The 16,487-nt window shown below is 49.0% G+C and overlaps 3 protein-coding genes across 4 annotated transcripts in view; 2 read left to right on the top strand and 1 right to left on the bottom strand.

Moving 5' to 3' along the window:
- Positions 1-16,487, bottom strand: part of Tulp2 (TUB like protein 2) — a 42,915-nt gene that overhangs the window by 23,430 nt on the left and 2,998 nt on the right. The window lies entirely within an intron of this gene.
- On the top strand, positions 2,705-8,211 carry Dhdh (dihydrodiol dehydrogenase). The gene is made up of 7 exons (XM_090322422.1): positions 2,705-2,817; positions 3,795-3,906; positions 4,458-4,621; positions 5,436-5,688; positions 5,958-6,082; positions 6,782-6,932; positions 7,181-8,211. Exons 1-7 carry the CDS (start codon positions 2,728-2,730, stop codon positions 7,288-7,290), a joined length of 1,005 nt encoding a protein of 334 aa, XP_090178548.1. The 5' UTR covers positions 2,705-2,727; the 3' UTR covers positions 7,291-8,211.
- On the top strand, positions 9,254-16,350 carry Bax (BCL2 associated X, apoptosis regulator). Of its 2 annotated transcripts, XM_090322471.1 has the most exons (6): positions 9,254-9,404; positions 9,992-10,043; positions 10,128-10,274; positions 11,018-11,153; positions 15,743-15,847; positions 16,152-16,350. In XM_090322471.1, exons 1-6 carry the CDS (start codon positions 9,371-9,373, stop codon positions 16,254-16,256), a joined length of 579 nt encoding a protein of 192 aa, XP_090178597.1. In that variant the 5' UTR covers positions 9,254-9,370; the 3' UTR covers positions 16,257-16,350. The 2 variants fall into 2 exon arrangements, with proteins under 2 accessions (XP_090178597.1, XP_090178598.1); XM_090322472.1 differs by lacking the exons at positions 9,254-9,404; positions 9,992-10,043; positions 10,128-10,274 and adding an exon at positions 10,567-10,604.

The following is a 16,487-nucleotide window of genomic DNA, read 5'->3' as shown; positions in this document are numbered from 1 at the left end:
TCAAGTGTTAGGGTACTAGCCTTGAGAAAAAGAAGCTCAGACACAGTGGTACCCAGGCCCTGAGTTCAAGCCCCAGGACTGGCAAAACAAACAAACAAAAAGCTGGTCTGTCTCTCAAGGAAGACAAAGCTCCTGCATAGCAGGCCAAGTTCAAACTCAACTACCAAGAGTGAACAATGGCCCTGAATTGTTACTGTCCTGTGCTAGAACTGGCTCATGCCAGCTTTCAAGAGACAGTTGATCTTTATAAGCTAAGTCTGATAGCAAAGGTAATAAAAATGGGAACCTGAGTTTTATTGAGCCAATCTGAGAAACTGACATAAAATGGCAGCAGCTCTACATGGCTTCCTGGAATGAATTTGGTAAGACTGCAATGGAAAAGTCTCGCTTCTGTGTTAAAACATGAATCACCCAGCAGCAGTTGTCATTGATATTTAAAAATACTGACCTACAGGTCTCAGGTGTGCCTGTCCCTGACCCCATTATGTAAGGTGCCAACAAATAAAACCTCCAGCTGGGGGGGCCAGGAGTTTGGCCTAGTGGTAGAGTGCTTGCCTAGCATGCACAAATACCCGGGTTCGATTCCTTGGTACAACATATATAGAAAAAGCCGGAAGTGGTGCTGAGGCTCAAGTGGTAGAGCTCTAGCCTTGAGAAAGTCCAAGGACAGTGCTCAGGCCCTGAGCCCAAGCCCAGGACTGGCAAAACAAAAAAAAACCCTACAACTGGGTGCCAGTGGCTCACGCCTGTAATCCTAGCTACTCAGGAGGCTGAGATCTGAGAACCCCAGTCTGAAGCCAGCTGGGGCAGAAAAGTCCTCTTGAGACTCCTATCTCCAATTAACACTCAAAAGCTGGAAGAGGACTGGGCCGGGAGTTTGACCTAGTAGTAGAGTGCTTGCCTAGTATGCACAAAGACCGGGGTTTGATTCCTTGGTATCCCACATACATAGCAAAAAGCTGGAAGTGGTACTGAGGCTCAAGTGGTAGAGCTCTAGCCTTGAGAAAGTCCAAGGACAGTGCTCAAGCCCTGAGCCCAAGCCCAGGACTGGCAAAAAAAAAAAAAAAAGCTGGAAAAGGTGCTGTGGCTCAGTTAGTAGAGCACTTGCCTTGGGTACAAAGAGGTTCAGGGATAGCACCCAGGCCCTGAGTTCAAGCCCCATAACTGGAAAACAACAACAACAACAAAAAAAAACCAGTATGGGCCCAGGTTGCAGCCTAGTGGTTTAGAGTGCTGGCCTAGCATGTATGAAGCCCTGGGTTTTATTTCTTGGCACTACATACTCAGAAAAAGCCAGAAGTGATGCTGTGGCTCAAGTGGCAGAGCACTAGCCTGGGCTCAGTGCCAGGCCCTGAATTCAATCCCCAGGAGGCAAAAAAAAAAATTGCAAAATAAAGTTCAAAGTTAAGAACTGATAGTTCATGCCTGTAAAACTATCTAAGGCTGAGATCTGAGGACTGTGGTTGGAAGCCAGCCTTGGTGTTCAATTCTGTGAGATTCATCTTCAGCTAATCAGTAAAAGGCTGGAAGTAGAGGTGTGGCTCAAGTGGTAGAGCTCAAGAAGGGAGGGAAAAAAAAGGCCAGTCAAGATCACAAGGCACTGAGCCCACGCCCTAGTAACAACACTTGTGCAAGTTAGTGAAACTCTCATTGTGAATGAAATACTCAGAAAAAGCCAGAGTGAGGCTCTGGCTCAAGTGGTAGCACAAAAATACTAAGGCCCCAGGACCAGCAAAAAAATTAAATATCTACATATATAATTTTTTAAAGGAGGCTGGGAATGTAGATTCGTGGCAGAGTGCTTGCCTAGCATGTATGAAGAAGCCCTGCGTTCGATTCCTCAGTACCACATAAACAGAAAAAGCCAGAAGTTGAGCTGTGGCTCAAGGGGTAGATTGCTAGCTCAAGGGCAGTGCCCAGGCTCTGGATTCAAGTCCTAGGAGTGGCAAAAAGAAAAAGCAACGAGGGGTTGGACAACACTTGACCTAGTTCCCCAGTTCCTAAGAAGCAGGATAGCCTGGTCTGTAAACTATGCCACCTACTCTCCAAGGAAAGCATTACCTGCTGTGAAAAATAGAAGAGGAAAGAAGAAAGAAGGAGGAGGAGGAGGAGGAGGAGGAGGAGGAGGAGGAGGAGAAGGAGGAGGAGGAAAGAAAGACAGAAAGAAAGAAAGAAAGAAAGAAAGAAAGAAAGAAAGAAAGAAAGAAAGAGAGAGAGAGAGAGAGAGACCTGGGCTGTCAGGTCTGTTTCCCCTCTGAGAAATTAGGGAAAGTATAGCAGCTAACTGCAAACTTGGCTTACAATAGACCTATAAATATTAACGACTTCTTTCATTCATTTTTGGCATTCCTTCCTCCTTTTTCCTGAAAAACTCCTAAAGGAGTTGTATGAATGTTATCCACCCCCACTCCTCCACATTACTAGCTTGGCCCTTGTAGCCTCGCTCCAACTCTCGGGATAAATCAATCCATGTTGAACTTTGCTATTTGTTATCGCTTGTGTTATCTCGGTGCACAGGCGCTCCTCTTGTTCTCACACAGGGGATGGAGTTGACAAACCAGAAAACCCCGCCCCCAGTAGGCGGGACTAAGCAGTGGATTCCTCCAACTGGACGCTGGAAACCAATGATCGACCCTCTGAGCCAATGAGAAGCGTCGAAGAAGCCATGGGGCGGGGCTTCTCGACTTACAGGACTTTCCTCCAACACAACAACAGGCTGTGACCACCATGGCACTCCGCTGGGGCATCTTGTCCGCTGGCCTCATCGCCAACGACTTTACCACCGCGCTGAGCACGCTGCCTCGCTCCGAGCACCAGGTCAGTTATCCAAGCCCTTGTCTCCTGGGATGAAGTCCGAGGACGGGGCGACCTCCAGGGACTGAGGGGAGGGGAGGGGAAGGGAGGGGAAGACCTCTAAGGTTTCCTTGCTGGCTTCTCTTTCTCTGTCCAGTGAAGCCTGGGACTTTAAAGATTGGGAAGATCAGCCGGGCGCTGATGGTTCATCCTTAATCCCAGCTTCTCAGGGGACTAAGATTTGAGGATTAGTTATTCAAAGCCAGCTTGCGCAGTAAGGTCCCTGAGACTCTTTCCTTTTTTTTTTTCTGCCAATCCTGGGGCTTGAACTCAGGGCCTGAGCACTGTCCTTGGGCTTTCTCAAAGCTAGCACTCTACCACTTGAGCCACATGCACCATTTCCAGCGTTTTCTACGTATGTGGTACTGAAGAATCTCACCCAGGTCTTTGTGCATGATAGGCAAGCGCTCTACCACTAGGCCAAACTAGAGTCCTCCCTGAAACTCTTATCTCTATGCAGCAAAAAGCTGGAAGTGGAGCAGTGGCTCAAGTCTCAATGGCAGCACCCAAAGAAATAAATTGATCATGGCCAGGCGCATGGGCTAGTGGTAGAATCCTTGCATAGCATGCACAAAGAAAGCCCTGGGTTTGATTCCTCACTACTGCATACACAGAAAAAAGCCAGAAGTGGTAAGCACTAGCCTGGAGCAAAAGAGCAAACAGACAACTTCTAGACAGTAAGTCCCAAGACTGACATAAATAAATAAATAAATCGATTGAAGGAGAGTCTTGTTTAAGCGAAGGTGACAAGATGCCATTATGTAGAGCTTAGGAGATGTAAGCTGTCTTTTCCTGTTCACTCTCCTGAGCCAAGCATACTCTATGGCTGCACCCCCTCACCTTGAAGGCCCCCACTGTAGGGCCTCCTTTATTATCTGCCTCCCACCCCCATCTGCCTTCTGAACCCGCCCCAGTTTGAATCTAACTCTGTGTCCCTCTAGGTGGTGGCGGTGGCAGCCCGCGATCTGAGCCGGGCAAAGGAGTTTGCTCGAAAACATGACATCCCCAAAGCCTATGGCTCCTATGAGGAACTGGCCAAGGACTCCAACGTGGGTGAGTAGGGAACTCATTATGTACCCTGAGCAGACCTCAAAAACAACAACAACAACAACCTCTCAGACTTCCCAGGGCTGGGATTACAAGTGTGTACTACCATACCTGTCTGAAGCAACACTGGCTTAGTCTTTCCACTCTTATTCTTTTCTTTTTTTCTTTTTCTTTCTTTCTTTCTTTCTTTTTTTTTGCCAGTCCTGGGGCTTTCTACCACTTGAGCCACAGCACCACTTCTGGCTTTTTGTCTGTGTATGTGGTACCAAGGAATCAAACCTGGGTCTTTGTGCATGCTAGGCAAGCACTCTACCACTAGGTTAAACTCCCAGTCCCCACTCTTTTCCTTTTGGGGAAAAGTTCTCACTATATATGTAACCAAGCTGGCCTGCCTCTATCTCCAGAGTTCTAGGATTCCAGGCACATGCTATTCTTCAGGACTAGTTCTCTCCTGTGGGAGTTTAGGGGTGCTGGGGCAGGGCCCCTAATGTCTTGAGTTCTGCAGGTCTTTGGTGGAGAGGGCTGCTGACCTCAAGACTTCCTTCCTTCCACCCTAGAGATAGTCTACATCGGTACTCAACACCCCCAGCACAAGTCCAGCGTGCTACTCTGCCTGGCAGCAGGCAAGGCTGTCCTGTGTGAGAAGCCTATGGGTGTGAATGCTGCAGAAGTCCGGGAGATGGTTGCCGAGGCTCGATCCCGAGGCCTCTTCCTTATGGAGGTGAGGTGGGGAGGCACTGCTTTATGCCCAGCATACTGCTTGCCCCCATCTTTAGAATGGTGGCCAGTGATGATTTCTTTGGAAGAACACAGGAATGTGCCAGTAGCCAAGATGGCTGTAGACATGGAACTCGGTTATTGAGCTTGAAAGTTGGAACCCAAATCCCTTCCTCTCCACTGGGAGCAGGCCATTGACTTTAGGAAGAGTTGTTTGGCAAGGAAAAAGCTTTAGAAAGCTGGTAAACCAAAAAAAGATGGAGACAGTTGTCACCAAAGCCTAAGGGTTTCAGGCAAAAAGTCTTTTTTAAAAACTAAATGCCAGTACTAGGGTTTCAACTCAGGATCCAAATGGGGCCTACCAGGCAGTGGAAGAAATGGGGAACCATGTTGGAGTTTGAGGAGTAGTGAGTATCCCATCAAGACTGGCACCCAAAGCCGGACGCTGGTGGCTCACGTCTGTAGTTTTAGCTACTCAGGAGGCTGAGATCTGAGGATCACAGTTCAAAGCAAGCCCAGGCATGGGACTCTTATCTCCAATTAAACTACCAGAAAAACAAAAGTAGCACAGTTACTCAACTGGTAGAGCAATAGCCTTGAGTGGAAGAGGTCAGGGACAGTGCCCAGGTCCAGAGTTCAAGTTCCATGATTGACAAAAAAAAAAAAAGTTCTGGGATTCAGGGGTAGCATCCAAGGCCTGAGTTTAAGCCCCAGAACTAGCACACACGACTGGGACCCCAGCAGGGTAAATTGCTTGATTATTCCGAGTCCTGACCCTTCTCCTGTGCTTTGTGTCTTGTCTTCTCTGTGTTCTACAGGCCATCTGGACCCGGTTCTTTCCTGCTGTGGATGCTCTGAAGTCTGCTTTGGCCCAGGGACTTGTGGGAGACCTTCGAGTGGCTCGGGCAGAATTTGGCTATAACTTAACCCATTTTCCTCGGGCCATAGATGCAGCCCAGGCTGGAGGCAGCCTGCTGGATCTGGGTATCTACTGTGTCCAGTTTATCTCCATGGTCTTCAATGGACAGAGGCCTGAGAAGATTTCAGCTGTAGCACGGTTTTATGAGACAGGTACTGATGGTGCCGGACCATTTGACGGGGTGACAGTGGGTACGAATCTCTCTTTGAGATCCCCACTGCAAAAACGATTCTTCCCCACCCACAAACATCAGATGAGTAGATATTTTCAAGAATCCCCCCTGTTGTGGCTTTTTATTTTTCTTCATTTCCACTTAGGAGGTGAAGTTTCCACCCCAATGTTCCACAGGCAAGATTTGAGGCCAGTACAGCCTGACCTTAGCAACCCATCACTGCCCTGATGGTGACTTCCTTCCACTCAGGTGTGGATGACACTGTCAGTGTGCTGCTTCAGTACCCAGGAGGGGTCCACGCCAGCTTCACCAGTAGCATCACTGCCCAGCTCTCCAACATGGCATTCGTGAGTGGGACCAAAGGTATTGCTCAGGTGAGGTGCCACAGGCCCCAGAATGGGGCATCATGGAGGAAGACCAATCAGAGGGTGATTATAGAGACTGGGGCTGGATATGAGCTGAAGCAGCCTGTGTTAACCCATAGCTCTATCCTCTTTGACAACTGAGGTGTTAATAATTGGAGGTAGGTGGAGGGTGGGGGAGTTGCCTGAGTGTAAATGTATTGTTGGGTCAAGTAGCTTTAGGTATGAGAAGAAACGTGTGTGTGTGTGTGTGTGTGTGTGTGTGTGTGTGTGTGTGTGTGTGTGAGCGCACGTGTGTGTGCTAGTCCTGGAGTTTAAACTGAAGATGTGGCAAAGCTTCTTCATTCAAAGCCAGCATTCTACCACCTGAGCCACAGCTCCATTTCTGATTTTTTTGATAGTTCATTTTTTTTTTTGGCCAGTCCTGGGGTTTGAACTCAGGACCTGGGCTCTGTCCTTGGGCTTTCCTCAAGGCTAGTGCTTTACCACTTGAGCCATAGCACCACTTCTGACTTTTTCTATGCATGTGGTACCAAGGAATCGAACCCAGGTCTTCATGCATGTTAGGCAAGTTAGAGTCTCAGGACTCTTAATCTTTCCTGCCTAAGCAGGTTTCAAACCATGATCCTCAGACCTGAGCTTCTACAGTAGCTAGGATTACAGGGGTGAGGAACTGGCACCAGGCAGCAGAGCTATATTTTATCCTTCCAGATTCACAAAACCTGGTGCCCAACAGAGCTGGTGGTGAATGGTGAGCGTCAGGAGTTTCCGCTGCCACAAGTCTCAAAAAAGGCGTACAACTTTCCAGATGGAGAAGGCATGACTTATGAGGCTAAGCACGTCCGAGAGTGTCTGCGTAAGGGTAAGGATGTGGGGGAGGGCACAAACATAGATGGAAGATGTTGAGTCTCACCCAAGTCCCCTAAATATTCACAGTTCCCCTGACTATCGAGAACAGCATCTCCCACAATGCCATGGGACAACCATCTACCTAATTCAGAATCCCATAGTTCTTTTGGTCTTAATGTATGGATAGAAGGGTTCCCTAATCTCTCTCTCTTTTTCCTTCCCCCTCCCCACCCCCTGCCCACCCCCTGCCCCTGTCTCCAGGTCTGAAGGAAAGTCCTGTGATTACTCTTGCAGAAAGTGAGCTCCTGGCTGATATCCTTGAAGAGGTGGGAAAGGTCATTAGAACACCTTCCCCTCAAGACAAAAGCTGAGACCTGCCCTCCAGAAATAAAAACATATTGTGGGGCCGGTGGTTTGGCCTAGTGGTAGAGTGCTTGCCTAGCATGCACGAAGACCCGGGTTCAATTCCTCGGTACCACATACATAGAAAAAAGGCAGAAATGGTGCTGAGGCTCAAGTGGTAAAGCTCTAACCTTGAGAAGGTCCAAGGACAGTGCTCAGGCCCTGAGCTCAAGCCCATGACTGGCAAAAAAACAAAAACAAAAACATGTTGTCTATAGAGGTGGTGCTTGTTGGTGGAGTTTGGGGAGGAGCATGCTTTGGTTCAGATGATGTTGGAAGCAAAGGAAGGGGTGAGAACTACCTTTCTGCTGACACCTTCCGGAGACATGTTTTCCTAAAAAGGGTTGCAAAGCCCCTGAGTTTAAGCCATGGCACTGATATACACATACTCCTTCTCAACCTGTAGTAGAGTGAGGCATACCTACCATTCTAGCCCAAAATAAGTGGATCAGGGTCCAGACACTCAAATAGATTGGAAGTGAGACTCAGGCTCTGCATTAAATCTCCTGCCTCTGATCCAAGACTTGCATCTAACCTCAGTACTACGAAAAGGAAGGAAAACAAACAAAAGCCAAATAGGAAACACAATTTCTTTCATGGGCCTGCTTTCTTCTTTAGAAACTTTGTTCTCACAAATCATAAACTGTTGGAAATTCTATCCACAAAAATAGAACATTTCACCACTCCTAGCTACTCAGGAGGCTGAGATCTGAGGATTGTGGTTCAAAGCCAGCCCAAGCAGGAAAGTCCATGAGACTCTTATCTCCAGTAAACTACTCAGAATAAGCTGGAAGTCGACTGTGGCTCAAGTGGTAGAGTGCTAGCCTTGAGCACAATCAGTCTCAGGGACAGTGTCCAGGCTTTAGCCAAACAAAAAAAAAAAAAAAAGAGGAAGGAAGAAAACATCATTTCCTTGTTGCCATGAGGTTGGAAATCACATGATATACTGCCTTTGTTTTCCAACAGAGCACAGAGCATAGTAAACTCCCTGACTCACATATGCAGCTGAATGAAATTTACATATAAGCACACACACATAACCACCACATAGACATAACCACCACATAGTTTAGTTTAAGACTTTCCTCCGCCAGCTGGCTATAAACTGCATTCCCAATTTCTCAGCCACCTGAGCAGCTAAATGAGTAGCCAGCCAAAAGTGCCAGCCTCTTTTTTTGTGTGTGGGTCATGGGCTTGAACTTGGCCTGGGTGCTATCCTTTAGCTCTTCAGCTCAAGGCTACCTACAGTCCTATCACTGGGCCTGGGTGTTGTCCCTAAGCTCTTCAATTCAAGGTTACCACCCTACCCTAGAGCCAAGCAAGCCTCACTTCCCGTTTTCTAGAGGTTAATTAGAGATAAGAATCTCAGGTCCTTTTGTGCCCGGGCTGGCTTTGAACCTTGATCCTCAGATCTCAGCCTCCTGAGTAGCTAGGATGACAGGCAAGGCCTGTCGTTTGAGGCAAGGTCTTACTGCGTAGACCAAGCTGGTTATGAATTTGCTATGTAACCATGTAACCCAGGTCACTCTGGAACTCACAGTCCTTCTGATACTGGGATCACAGGGGTGAGCCACCACGTCTGGGCTAATTCTCCACCTTTGGCACTGCATTTTGTACTCATTTTCCTGCAAATACACATAACCACTCGGAGGTTTCAGGTGACTGGTCTTGTCTGGATGCTGAGTGTCCCGACTGTGGGGTAGTTTGCACAGACTGTACACAAATACATGCATGAGTTGGTGCAGGAACGAGTGCAACAGCGAATAGCCAATGTAACAGTAACTTACAGGCCAGGCTGGGGGCACTGGGCGGAGCCTGGCGCGGTAACGCCCAGCTTCCTTCGGAAGGCGCTGATTGGACCGCGCAGTGACAGCGGTCACGCCCCCGAGGGCCGGCCGGCGGCGCGGTCACGTGACCACGCGGAGGGGCGGCGGCCATTTTGCGGGGCGCCCACGTGTGGGGCGCACGTTCAGCGGGTCCTCACGTGACCGGGGCGCGCTGCAGCCGCCCGGGCGGACCCGGCGAGAGGCGGTGGCGGCAGTGGCCGTGATGGACGGATCCGGGGAGCAGCCCAGAGGAGGCGGTGAGGCGGGAGGGGGAGGCGGGGGGCGGAGGGGCGGGGGCAGGGCGAGGCCCGTTGCCAGCCACCGCTGGAACCCCGGCTGCGGGCCGGGGGCCGCGCGATGCCCCCCCTCCCCCAGATCTCCGGGACAGAAACTCCCTGACCGCCTCCCAGGCCCTCCCTCCCTCCGTCCTTTCCTCCTCCGAAGGGCTGCGGCCGCCGGCGCCCCGACCCTTTTCTGCCTGGATCCCGCTGGTCCCCGACCAACTGGGGATCCCAGGATCCCAGGATCCAGGCCCACCCAGGGCAGGCCCGGGCTTGTCGCCGGCACCACTTCCTGCCTGTGGCCCTGGTGGGAGGGACTGGTCTCACCTCTGCACCCTCAGGCCGGGGGCCTCGTGCTCACTAAGCGTCCCCTCTCCTCCCATGGTAGAATCTAGGGTACAGGCCAGGCTCCCGCCCCCGGCCCCATCAATAAGAGACTCACTAATCTGGGCTCCCAGTCTCCACGGCGTGTCCTCCTCCAGGGACCATGGGTCTCCCCTCCCCTTTCTGATGCTCCAGGACCCCCGACTGTGGCCACCTCTTCCCCCTTCTTTCTCCTCTAGGGCCCACCAGCTCTGAGCAGATCATGAAGACAGGGGCCCATTTGCTTCAGGGGTGAGTTTGAGGGCTGATTGTTGGACTTATTTCGGAGGTGACTCCGTATTCTGATCCTACACCCCCATTCCATTCCCAATCTAGTTTCATCCAGGATCGAGCAGGGCGGATGGGTGGGGAGACTCCGGAGCTGGCCTTGGAGCAGGTGCCTCAAGACGCTTCCACCAAGAAGCTGAGCCAGTGTCTCAAGCGCATCGGAGACGAACTGGACAGTAACGTGGAACTACAGAGGTGTGGACTCCAGCCTCTGAAGCCACGGTGCCCTCCCACTTAAGAACCCACGAACCTCTCCCCCAAATCCTTGACTGGTCACAGAACTAAGAGTGTAGGCCCCCCCCCCCCACTTAACTCATTCTGGGCTCCCAGTTCTTCCTTTCCTCTCCCCGCCCCCCCACGGCCTCCAGAGGCCGTGGTTCGTTGTGTATGTGCACGCTTAGTGATGCTGCCCATTAGCTTTTATCCCCATAAGGCTGGTGGCTCCACCACTTGAACCACACTTCTACTTCTAGGTTTTTGCTGCCTGGGCTGGCTTTCAACTTGGTCTTCAGATCTCAGCATCCTGTGAGCCATCTTGAGATCTTGGAATCCTCCTTCAAGGAGTCATTCTCCCCCACCCCTGTCTCTCTCTGTCTCTGTCTCTTTCTGGTTTGTTTGCCTGGCACTTGGACTCAGGGTCTGGGCACTGTCCTTGAGCTTCTTTTGCTCAAGGCTGGCACTCTGCCACTTGAGCCACAGCACTACTGTTTTTTTTTTCTGTGTATATAATGCTGAGGAATTGAACCCAGGGCTCATGCATGCTAGCTAGGCAAGCACTCTACCACTAAGCCACATTCCCAGCCCTCTACTTTTCTAAAGATCCCATTGGCAGAGCTGGCTCCTGCCTCAGTTTCCTTCACTTTGGAATAAAGAGGATGCTGGAAATTTTACCCTTGGCCTGACCCATCCCTCCCCAGCATCCTTCCTCTTTCCTGCAGGATGATTGCAGCTGTGGACACAGACTCCCCCCGAGAGGTCTTTTTCCAAGTGGCAGCTGACATGTTTGCTGATGGCAACTTCAACTGGGGCCGAGTTGTCGCTCTTTTCTACTTTGCCAGCAAACTGGTGCTCAAGGTGGGCAGGGGGCCCAGGGGTGCACTCCTCAGACCTTAGCAACTCTGCGGTCAACTCTTACTGCAGCCAGTGACCTCAGAGGGGATGGAGGCATCTCTGTGGACTGTGTGTGGCTTCACTTATTCATTCTGTACCTGGACTTGGTACCCGGCACAAGACTGAACCAAGGAATTTGGGTCCCTATTTTCTCATGGAGCTCAGCTCTTGAGATAGAGGATGTGAAGTAACACAGGCTGAGGTGATAGAGAAAACTGGTCAGAAAAGATTTCTAAGAGCAGGTGACATTAAAGCTGATGTGGAAAGAGCAAAGAAGGATGCTCTGAGATGCAGCCATGAGGAAGAAAAGGCATCTGGTGGAGGGCTAGACCACACCTGGAATGCGTATAGAGGAAGCCACTGTGATTAGAGTGCAGTTGAGGAGAATCGTGGTTGAGGAGGGGCAGGCTGTGAGGTCTCTTAGGTTACTATAAAGGCTTAAACTATTCAGAATGAGATAGGAATAATGGTTGGATTTTATTTTTTAGTTTTTAATTTTTGGAGGTTTGCACGCAGGGCCTGGACTCTGTTCCTTAGTTTTTTTGGGTTTTTTTTTTTTTTTTTGCCAGTCCTAGGGTTTGAACTCAGGGCCTGAACATTGTCCTTGGGCTTTTTTTTTTTTTTTTCCTTAAGGCTAGTGGTCTGCTACTTGAGCCACAGCACCACTTCCAGCTTTTTTCCATGTATGTGGTACCAAGGAACTGAACCCTGGTCTTTGTGCATGCTAGGCAAGCACTCTATCACTAGGCCAAACTCTTAGCCCGTTCCTTAGCTTTTTTTTTTTTTTGGTAGGTCAAGGGTCTTGTCTGGGCCTGGGCGCTTTCCCTGAGCTCTTTAGCTCAAGGTTACCACCATACCCCTTGAGCCACAGCCCTATTCCTGTTTTCTAGTGTTTAATTGGCAATAAAATCTCAGTTCTTTAGTGCCCGGCTGGCTTTGAACTACTGGCTTTGAACTACGATCCTCAGATCTCCGCCTCCTGAGTAGCTAAGATTACAGGTGTGAGCTACCACGCCTGGCCTCATTAGCTTTTTCAGTCAAGGCAGGTGATGTCCACACAGGCCCTCTCTGAACTTAGTTACTTAGTTCTAAATAAAGGAATGAAGTGACTAAGAGATTATGCTAGTCTGTCAGTAGTGGCTGTTACACTAGCTGCTCTGGAGATTGAGATCTAAGGATCACAGTTCAAAGCCAGCTCTGGGAAACAAAATTCAGACTTTTCTCCTAAGCAGCAAAAGCCTGGAGTAGAGGGTTGGTTCTAGGGTAGAGTGCCAAAGCCAAACTCCTTCATGCCCTCCCACTAAATTCTACTTTTTATTTTTTATCTTTTTTAACTCTTTTTTTTTTTTTAATTTTATTTATTTATTGGGTGTGTGTATGGGTTTGGGTATGGGTCATGGGGCTTGAACTCTGGGCCTAGGCGCTGTCCCTCAGCTCTTCAGCTCAAGGCTACTGCCTTACCCCTGGGCTTGGGGGTTGTCCCTGAGCTCTCCAGCTCAAGGCTACCACCCTACTCCTCGAGCCACACTCCCACTTCCATTTTCTAGTAATTAATAGGAGATAAGAGTTCTTTAGTGCCCGGCTGGCTGTGAACCTCAATCTTCAGATCTCAACCTCCTGAGTAGCTAGGACTACAGGTGTGAGCCACCGCACCTGGCTTTTTTTTTAATTTATTTTTTGTCCAGTCGTGGGACTTGAACTCAGGGCCTGGGCACTGTCCTTCAGCTTTCTCAAGGCTAGTGTTCTAGCACTTGAGCCACAGCACCACTTCTGGCTTTTTCTGTGTATGTGGTATGGAGGAATCGAACCCAGGCTTCCTGCATGTGAGGCAAACAACTATCATTAGGCCACATTCCCGGCCTTTAAAAAAAATTTTTTTTCCTTGTCTTGGAGCTTGAACTCAGTCTGGGCACTGTCGCTAAGCCTCACTGTATTCAAGGTTACCATTTGAACCACAGTGCTACTTCCAACTCTTTCTGAGTAATTTAATTGTATTTTTTTGTTTTTGTCTTTTCTTTTTTGTTGGTACTGGGGATCGAACCCAGGACGTTGCCCTTGCTGGGCAAGCGCTTTGCCACTGAGCTACATCCCAGCCCCTGAGTAGTTTATTGCAGATAATTCATGGACTGCCAGATCTGGCTTTGAACCGTGATCCTCAGATCTCAGCCTTCTGAGTAGCTAGAATTTCAGGTGTGACACACTGGCTCCCAGCTAAGTTCTACTTACTAAAGATGTCAGTCATGGCGCTTGAACTCAGGTACTGGGCATTGTCCCTGTCCCATTGTGCTCAAGGCTAGTGCTTTACCACTTTGATCTACAGTCCCACTTTTGGTTTTGGAGTGGTTCATTGGAGATAAGAGTCTGATGGACTTTTCTGCCTGGACTGGCTTTGAACTCTGATCCTCAGATCTCAGCCTCCTGAGTAGGTAGCTAGGGATTACAGGAGTGAGCCATCAATTCCAGCTTTGCTTTTGATTTTGAGACAGGATCTTACCCTACAACTCAGTAGCCAGGGCAGAAAAATCCTCAGGATTCTATAAGCAACCAGTGGGCAAAAGAAATACAAATAAAGAAGCCTGAGTGGAAGTATGGTTCAAGTGACAACTTACTATCCATGAAGTTGGATGGTGAGAGGGAGGTGAGAAAGAGGGTAGCATCCTGAATAGTCTCAGCATGTGTGAGGCTCTGGAATCAATGCCCAGCAATACACAAAATAGTCTAACAATACAGCAAGAATGTTGGTTAGTGTCTAAATTATAGATATCTGGCTAGTCTCTTGAATTCTTTCATTAGCTTTTCTCTATGCAGGTTTGGATAATAAAATATTGGCCCAACCAATTACCCTGGTCATTTTGGATCAGAGAAAGCAATTATGAGCCAGGTGTGGTGGTGCATGCCTGTACTGTTCTTGGGAGGTGGAGGAAGAAGGATCCAAAGAGTTCCAGGTCAGAGGAAACAATGGTAGGGTGTTAGAAACAAACTATAAATGGAAGAACTGGGAGCACAGTTCAAGTTGGTAAGCACTTGCCTAGAATGCTAAGGGTCCTGAGTTCCAGCCCTAGTGTCATTAAAAAAAAATATATATATATATATAATTTTATTATATGTTATTATGTTATTATGATTAAGTAATTATACTTAGTTTGTCCAGGGCCTTAGGTTTGATCTCCAGCACTGAGGGGAAAAAACAGTCAGCAGTGGCTCACGCTTGTAGTCCTAGCTACTTAAGAGGCTGAGATCTGATGATTCCACCCCAGGCAGAAAAGTGTTAGATTCTTATTTCTGCTGAACTACCAGAAAGAAAGAAAAACATGCAGTGCAGAAGACTGGCTAGGTAACAAATCTTAGAACCCTGATCTTCAGATCTCAACTTTTGAGTAGTTAGGATTACCAGCACTTGGCCTTTAAGAGCCATAAATAACAGGGCTTGCATATTGGAGGTTCACCATGGCTGTGAGATTGCATACAGAATTGGGGACTCTGGGAGAACACAGGCAGATAAGCACTTGAGGGAGGAACTCTGGGAATTGAGAGTGCTTATCTCAAGGAAAGACACATTTGACCTGAGGGCTGGGGGAGTGTGGGGCTAGAATTCAGAACCTTGGCACTGTCCCTATCCCTGATTTTTTATTTTTTGGTTGGTGCTGGGGCTTGAACTCTGGGCCTGGTCACTGTCCCTGAGCTCTTTAGCCTTGGCTGACTTTGGGGCTGGCTTTGAACCAAAGTCTTCAGATCTCAGCCTCCTGAGTAGCTAGGATTACAGGCCAGAGCCACCACTGCCCAGGCTTTGAGCTTTTTTAACTCAAGGCTAGCACTATACCATTTGAACCCTAGTTCCATGGCTGGCTTTTTCCTGGTCAATCAGAGTCTCCTGAACTTACTGCCTAGGTTGACTTCAAACCTTGATCCTCAGAACCCAGCCTCCTAAATAGGCACCTACTCAGAATTATGGGTTTCTGGCTTGACTGAGCTTTGAGGAGTGAGAGGATTTGCTTGTTAAGTCAAGGGAGAGTGACAAAATGGAAAAAAAAAAAAAAAAAAAAAAAGGACTACCAAGCCTGGTGGTATAAAGTTGTAGTCCCAGTTGGACACTGTTGGAAGATGAGTTAAGAGTCAAAATGAATTGGTGCTGGGAGTTTGGCTTAGTGGTAGAGTGCTTGCTTAGCATGCACAAAGACTGGGGTTCGATTACTCGGTATCACATACATAGAAAAAAAGCCGGAAGTGGTGTTAGGCTCAAGTGGTAGAGCTCTAGCCTTGAGAAAGTCCAAGGACAGTGCTCAGGCCCTGAGCTCAAGCCCAGGACTGGCAAAAAAAATAATAATAAAAATAAAAAAATGAAGACACAGGAAGCAAGCTAAAAATCGGAAATAGGGAAACAAATCAAGTCAACTAGTGCCTCAAGGTCAAGGACCTTGTGGGCTGGGCTGTCCCTTTGAGTTTATATCCTGAGGTCACTGGGAAGCTGAGGAATGCACTTTAGCCAGGAGAGGCAGAAAACTGAGAAAGTTGTCTCAGCTCAGTCAACAACTAACCCACCCAACTCCCTGCAGGCCCTGTGCACAAAGGTGCCCGAGCTTATCAGAACCATCATGGGCTGGACACTGGAGTTCCTCCGAGATCGGCTGCTGGGCTGGATCCAAGAACAGGGTGGCTGGGTGAGACCCCTGCCCCCAAGCCCCTGGAACCCCTGGGTTCTCCCCACTTACCCTACCCATTTTCAGATGCACAGATCTGTTCCCCAGTGTTTATGTCATGCTGATTCATCTCATCCCTAGCGACCTCTCCCTGACCTTGATTATTTCAATCTATCCTTCCTTGAGCTCTTCCTCTGTACCCCAAACTCATAGATTTTTAACCCCACATTCACCCTAGGCCCTTGTCCCCACGCCCATCCTTTCCCATTTGCTGGCCTCCTGGCTGAGCCCCACTTACTTGCTGAAGTGACCTCTCTGTCCCCAGGACGACCTCCTCTCCTACTTTGGGACCCCCACGTGGCAGACAGTGACGATCTTTGTGGCTGGGGTGCTCACTGCCTCGCTCACCATCTGGAAGAAGATGGGTTGAGGCCACTGGCTGCCTTTGTGGACTGTCTTTTCTGCATAAATTATGGCTTTTTTCTGGGTGGAATGGGGGGTGGGGGAAATGGGCATTTTTCTTACTTTTGTAATTATTGGGGAGGGAAAACAGTGGCCTGTGGGGAGGGAAATAAACCTCCTTTGGTCTACATTTTGGAGTCTGTGGTCCAGTCCCCTCCCCCCCACACACACCACACCAGCATCAGGTGAGCTGGGTCTC

This window comes from Megascapheus bottae, chromosome 31, assembly GCF_031878675.1.
Source record: "Megascapheus bottae isolate mThoBot1 chromosome 31, mThoBot2.hap1, whole genome shotgun sequence".
NCBI classification, from domain to species: Eukaryota; Metazoa; Chordata; class Mammalia; order Rodentia; family Geomyidae; genus Megascapheus; species Megascapheus bottae.
Note: the sequence above shows the minus strand (reverse complement) of the source record. Positions and strands in the feature narration are given on the sequence as shown.